Source organism: Corvus brachyrhynchos, unplaced genomic scaffold (assembly GCF_000691975.1).
Source record: "Corvus brachyrhynchos isolate BGI_N302 unplaced genomic scaffold, ASM69197v1 scaffold23, whole genome shotgun sequence".
Lineage (NCBI taxonomy): Eukaryota > Metazoa > Chordata > Aves > Passeriformes > Corvidae > Corvus > Corvus brachyrhynchos.
The window spans coordinates 11,251,577-11,258,750 of NW_008238983.1; the positions used below are offsets into that span (position 1 = coordinate 11,251,577).

At 38.3% G+C, this 7,174-nt stretch overlaps 1 protein-coding gene across 1 annotated transcript in view; it reads right to left on the bottom strand.

Moving 5' to 3' along the window:
- Positions 1–1,498: 1,498 nt before the first annotated feature.
- The window catches only part of ADCY2 (adenylate cyclase 2), a 183,583-nt gene continuing 177,907 nt past the window's right edge, over positions 1,499–7,174 (bottom strand). Inside the window, exons 22-23 of the mRNA XM_017738745.1 lie at positions 4,874–4,998; positions 1,499–4,330 (exon numbers count right to left, since the gene is read on the bottom strand). Of these exons, the coding sequence (XP_017594234.1) occupies positions 4,178–4,330; positions 4,874–4,998 (278 nt within the window). The 3' untranslated portion in view covers positions 1,499–4,177. The remainder of the gene's footprint in view (positions 4,331–4,873; positions 4,999–7,174) is intronic.

Here is a 7,174-nt window from a genome sequence, read left to right on the forward strand (position 1 = left end):
CATGAAAAATTCTAGTACAAGAATGTCAACCTTTTGAAATACTTTCACACACATTTTTTCCTGTCAAAACTGAGATGTTCAGGAAGAGAGTCCCAATGGCTACAAATAGATTTGGAAAATACTCTATCCAAAAAATGTCAAACAATTCTTGGCAGAATCTTTGTTTTAAACAGGGCATTCTACAACATAAAGGGGTTCATATCTTCATAGTTGCAAACATTAATAAAATGCCCTTATCTTGCATTTTGACATATCAAAAATTACATTGACCTGCGTAATTCCTGCCTCTGAATTTGAAAATGCTTAAAATTAATATGTAGCAAACTTTAGGATGAACTAGTTACAGTTGATTTATATAACATTTTTGACAAATCCACACAAATCTGAATTACTTCAAAGAACAAAAAATTATCTCTTAATTACATGTTTTATTTAAGGCACATATATCTCATTCTACATTTATTTCCTCCTCAGAATCACTCTGCTAATTTAGACAAGAAATGAAGAATAAAACTAAAAATCCCTAGACTTAAAATTGTTTGGGGTTCACCTGTAAAAAGTCTTGAAGGCCACTATCTACACCAAGTGAAGGAGAATCTGCTATCTGAAAATGAAAAATTAATCTATGTTCATACATAACCACAAAAAGAAGGAAAACTATGTATCAAAGTACAAGAAAATCTTATCTTTTAACAGTAAATCTTCTGCTATATAAAGCATCTTGACAACATAGCTTATTATTTGTCCCAATATGAGGTTTTAAAAACAAAACAGGACAGACTTGCAAAAGCTCTTCCCTCACTTTGCTTTAGAAACAAGCAGACTGAACTACCTGTGTCTCAGTGGAAAAAGGGAAGGTTTGTAGATATTTTACAAAATGGAGGAAGCATATAGGAATATAAGAAAATGAAAAATGCTTTTCACATAGCATAAATAAGACACTAATGTCTCTCTTTAGAAACAGCAGCTAAATAGCATTAATTTACAGGTGATCCAAACTATTTCCATAGTTTATAAAAAACATCTGCCAGTCTAATCTTTCTTCCTGTCCTTTGGTAGCCCTCCATAAATTGGAACAAAGCACTGACTTTGAAAAAGAATTCCAGCAGGCTTCCCAGGTGTTCCCATTTGATTTTCTTTTTCCTAGACCACAGTGAATCACTCTTACATTGATCTTTTGGCTGTTGCCTTACAGTGTGAAATGCATTTGCATTGTACTTTTAGAAGTCCCACTCTGTGGTTCACTAATGAGCTGTGAACTATGTCACCAACATGGAAGTTGTAGAACTTGATGAATCTTACTGTGATGTGGAATCTATGGAATGTCAAATACTGATTTACATCATTACCATAAAGTTTTTCAGGTTACAGGCTGATACAGGAGTAGTGTTATATCCAGTTACTGAGGCCGAGATTGCTGCAGGAGGAAGAAAAAGTTCTTTTCATAAACGAATAGAGACAGAGAAAAAATAAGCCAGTATAAACAGTAGATGTAAAATGCATTGGAAGACAAGAGGTATTTATTAACTACAAAGAGCTTCTCAGCTAGAAAGATAGTAATACCCAGCAACTGAAGGCTAGAGAGAGGATGGTATGCGCCGTTCTTTGTGTGGGCAAATATATGCATATCTTTTGCCCACTTTCTTGTTCTTTAGCAGGATTTGCCTGCAAGAATCTAAATGCAACTACAAAATGAGAGAACACCACCAGTGGAATATGAGTGCTCTGAACATGGGCATTTTCAACTTGCTCTTGGAGGGCACATATACACCTTTCTTTATATTTCATTGGACTAGTCAGCTCCCCACCACTCAGATGTTTTAACATTTCATAGCTTACAGAAATAATATTGTTTAACTTTTATAAAAATCACAGAAACAAGGCTATGAAGTTAGGTACAAGGTTTGTTAATGATGTGCAAGAATACAAATGAAAGCAAAATCCTGAAGGCACAGGTTATACCTGAAAGCTGCACATATATATGACAATATAATAGAATCAACTTCACATAAGGGTTTTCACCCACAGTAAGAAATTACTGCATTGACGTGTGGTAATACCACAATGATTTTAAAGGCCCAGAGTACATTCGAAGTCTAAGAAGGAGATCAATAGCTTCTTTCAACGTCCCTAGGACACATTTATAGCAAGTGGCGAGGAGGGATTTAGGAGAAGTCTTTAGTGACACAGCCAAGTGACAGCTAGCCAATGACTGGGACACTGGTTTTGCAGCCATGTGAGCTATTTGGAAAGTCTTTAATTCCACTGGAAAACATTTATCTTATTAATTAAAAGGAAGAAATAAAGACAACAAAAATATTTTTTAATGAGATTTTATTAGACTGAGCACCTGTCTTGAAAATTACTGTTTAAAAGTCTCCAGCGCTGGATGAAAAATTAAGTGTGTCACGTTGAACATAAGTGAAATAACTTACATTTTGCTTTTAGACTAACTTAAGGGGATCAAGATTCAGATTGTCTGTTTTACAGCAAATTAGGCACTTTGAAATCTACTGTCATTCCAATTCACTAGTGGGCAGATGGCTGCTGTGAGTAAACTGTGCCACATTCAGTGAGACTGGACTGATGCCATGTATTTGTGACCCACAATTTTGAGAACTTCTGAAAGGACACCAATGCTATACAAATGTGTATGTAGGTTTCATGAATGAGCAATCTGAATACTTTTTACATTTCAATAACATGCCAGAGGTAATAATGCATAAGTTGACTTCCACTGGTATCAGTCAGAAAAAATCTTGTAATTATATGCTATTTTGTAAACAGAATTATTTTCTTGTTAGGATACTATGACTAAAAAAATTGATTCCAACAAAGCGAAACTTAATTGTTACTATCTGTGCTTCAAAGGAGCATAGGTAGTACAATTACCTACTTTTACTGTCTTTCAGCTGGCTCATCTATGAAACTCTGCAAGTGTGAAACTTTTTAATTTAAAGGGACTTAAATTAATCTCAAATATCCACAAAACAGCATTTTGCTCATACTCATGTCCTAGTGAGTATAAATGAGATTATTAATTTAAATGATAAATGAGATTATTACTTTAAATATCCCACAAAATCCAGCATTGTAAAGGTTATGTGAAAGGCATGCAAGGGCAAAAGAGGTTGTCAAAGTGCAAAATGGAACTTTTTTTTTCTCTTGTACAGCTTGTCCTTGTTATTGTTTAAGCACTGTGGGCCAGTTGTTAAGTAGCAGCACTGCTGCTGTTTTCAGTATCCTCTACTTTGCTTGTGTTTATGGATTTGAGGTCAGTCTTCTGTATGACCTAGAGAATAAGTGACTGCAAAGTGCCTAGGATGCCACCCATGACTGAAGACAGTAGAGCTGATTTAGTTTCTGAAAGGCAATAGCAATTCTAGCAGATATTATCGACCAAGACTATTGAGATAGCTGGCCGTAGCCTACCTCACCATCTAACTACTGAATAAAAAGCAGAGGCAGCAGCAGCAAACACTCAGCTTTGGAGCGACAGAAGCCAAGGAAGGAAGCAAAACTAAGAGACAGCAACAGTAAGACAAAGTACATATAAACTTTTAATGAATTAACCTTACAAAAGACAATAGCTTCAAAACATTTGACACGTTTGTACAAAACTATTCCAGCATTGTTAGTTCTCTCTTCAGAAAGAATGCCAGCAAGCCACCCAACGTGTCCCTGGCTATGAGATGCAACTGGTGATCACATCCAAATCATGTGTGGACAGAGTAAACTTATTTACAATACTGTATAGTTTAATACCAATTAGAGGATGCTATTGGGGAGCGACTGTATTTTCCAGAAAACACCATGCATCAGAAAATAGTATGCACCCCTAGCTTTATTGCCTTTTTTCCCCACATTTGTCACTAACACCTCTCTTTAGTCCTTTCAGGATGCGTTACCTCCTTTTGATTCCTATTCCTTCTTTTCTTGTCTTTGAATAACAGTGCAAGTAGCAGTACAATCTTCCAGCCCTATAGCGTACATCACAACTGTCCTTGAACATAGAAATATCAAGGTGCAAAATGATGGCTCATGGAACTATTCTGCAGCCATATTAAAATAAGTGCCACATACCAGAAAATAGCACGCATGTTAAGGGCCAAAATGTAGTTAAAAAGTGCGTGATACTTTCCTGAAAATATGGTACTGATGACACGTACAAGCATCTTCAAGATGCCATGTTCCCTTGTGAAAGGGATCTTGTCATTTCTGTATGTACAAAGTATGTCTTCAATTCTCCTTTTCCTTTTACATTTATTATTCCTCTGCAGGTGCTCATGTACCCCAGTGTTTGCAGGACGTTGTTTGTCTCCTCTGTAACCTGCAACAATACAGAAATACAGCCAGTGTTGATAACAAAGCAAAGCAGAATCTTTTTCCAGGGTGTGAAGGTAACATAATGTTCTGTTCGGTTATAGGGGGCTTGCTGTAATGCTCATAAAGCCTTTAAGGGTCTCAAGTGAGGTTTGAACACCTTAGCTTTCAAGCAGTCTGTTGCTGGATGCCCATTCTAATCACTTATATCCAGCATCTAATTTGCTGTAGCCACTTCTGTACCTAGGGTTGCCAACAGAGGATATCTTGTAGATAGATGAATGGAACTAGGGACAATACTCTTCCTACCTCACATAGCACTTCTCTCAACTTCAGGAGCTTATTTTCACTTCAGTAGGCCCAAGCTTCCCCATCTTTCTACAAATACTAAGGCTGTGTAAATGAAGTGATGGTAAGGCTCATGAAACGATGGTTAGCATCACCTTTCAGAGCTGCTGTTGCCACTTTCTCATGCAACTGTTGGTGAACCAAACTTTAGGCCATTCTGCCATTTTAGGTGAAAGCCCACTAGGACACAATCAAGACTTACCTGTATTTTATCTAAGACACCAGTGCTGTCCATCCTGCTGGCCACATTTACTGTATTGCCCCATATATCATACTGTGGTTTTTGAGCTCCAATTACTCCAGCTATTACAGGTCCATGGTTTATACCTGGAAAACATCAGAACTTAATGTTAGGAATGAAAGGAAAGGCAACAAAGCTGGTGAAGGCCCTCGAGCACAAGTCCTATGAGTAGCCTCTGAGGGAGCTGGGGCTGTTTAGCCTGAAGAAAAGGGGGCTCAGGGGAGATTTTATCACTCTCTACTTCTGTCTGAAAGGAGGCTGTAGCCAGGTGGAGGTTGGTCTCTTCTCCCAGGCAAGCAGCGACAGGATAAGACGACAGTCTCCAGCTGTGCTAGGGGAGATTTAGGTTGATCATTAGGAGGAATTGCTTCACATAAAGGGTGACTAGACATTGGAATGGGCTTCCCAGGGAGATGGTGGAGTCACTGTCCACCAGTTGGAGGCGTTTAAGAAAAGACTGGAAGTGGCATTTGGTGCTGTGGTCTAGTTCACCTGGGGTTATTCAGTCATAGGTCAGGCTGGCTGATCTCAGAGGTCTTTTCCAACTTAACTGATTCTGGTTTTTTGTGAAGATCCACCAAACAAGGACATACAGTGCATCTGGCATATAGCAAGTCAATGAACGCAACATTTGGCCCTTGCTGAATAGTGAGTATGGCAGCAAACAGTCGTTCACCGTGTTTTTATCGACCATTTATGGCAGGAGAATGTTAGTTACAAAAATGCCAAAAGTCAGTTCATCTAATTTTACTTTTACAGCTCCCTCCCATCCTGAGTAACTTGCTATTTTCAACCACTGGCATCCTAATAAACTGCTGCTGCCATTATTATGTAGCACGAGGAATACACTGTGAGTGAGCAGCAGCTTCTGGGAAAACAGATATAGAAGAATTTCTTTAAATTTCTTCTTGTAGTGAAAAGGGCCTCTCCTCTCTGCAATAGTTGATGGCCCCATCAAGTTACTTTTATAGTATTCTTTGCTTATTAAATTTAGAATAAACTAATGTGAATGAACTGAAAGGATTTGAAGCCTTGTTCTGAAGGCTGAATTGACCACAGAATGGTCCTAAAGAACTGCAGTATAAATATATATATTCAAATAATTTGATTAAGCACGGAGTAGAACAATATGGTAGAACAATATAGTCCCTCATTAGACTCTGGGCATTTTTTTATCTTGTAGTCAGTTTGTAACCTATGTTATGTCTGGAAAGGGAGTGAGCTGTACTCTGCTAGTAGGGAAACCAGGAGGCAAAATCCAAAGTACTATTGTTAACCAGCATCAAATGTACTGTAATTGTAACTGTACATACCAATGAGCAGGAAAGCAAAGTTAGACCTAGTGAGAAATAAACCCTGAACAAGTGAGTTGTTTGGACTTCTAAAATTATTTCAGTGGATCATAACTGATTTCTGTTACTTCATTGACAGAAACCTTCATTAGGGTTATATATCCATGCAGAAAAATGAAAGTGTGATTGTAGGATGGAGAGGGATCTCAGAGCTCATTTAGTATGTAACATGGCAGTGCAGGCTAGCAACCACACTATCGGCCCACTTGGAAACCCTGGAAAACGTGACTGTAGAAGTTAAATTGGGAAAATATGCAAAGACTACAAGATAACAAATAGAGCCTGATATATATTTGTCTAAGTGCTTGGGGTTAATTGCACGAAGGGACTTGGGCCTTGCAACACTTTGCATTAACAACTGAGCCATGGATGGGTTTTTCTACTTCATGACATACAACTTGTAGAAAACTCTAGGGAACTAAGAGTGGAATCCACAAAACCCATCTGCTGGGTAGCCCAATCTGGCTAGAAGGGAATATTGAAGAGATGTGTGTGGCCATGGTCCAGAAAATGGGGCAGTGCAGTGGGACTTTCCTACAAAATACAATGGACAGGAAGGGACTTCTGTTTTTTACCTTTTCCTGAACTACCACTGCTGATGGTTTGAGGAATACCTCAGGGGCTCAAAAGTCACCTTCAGATCCCTCCTACTTCAAGGAAACTTCTACCAGTATCTCTTAGGAATGTGTTCTGGCAACCCAAGCACTGTGGGATATACTGCTCTATGTCATTCCTGAAAAAAAGTGGATCTTTTTTGCACTACACACATGAATGTTTGTTGGGGCAAGGCTGGAAGAATAGTACTCTCACTACAGGTGAATGCTCTAACAAAAGGTGATATCATCTATCTGTCTCTTTCTCTCATATCCAAGGCAATATTTAATCATTCCATGAAATGCAATGCTGTTCA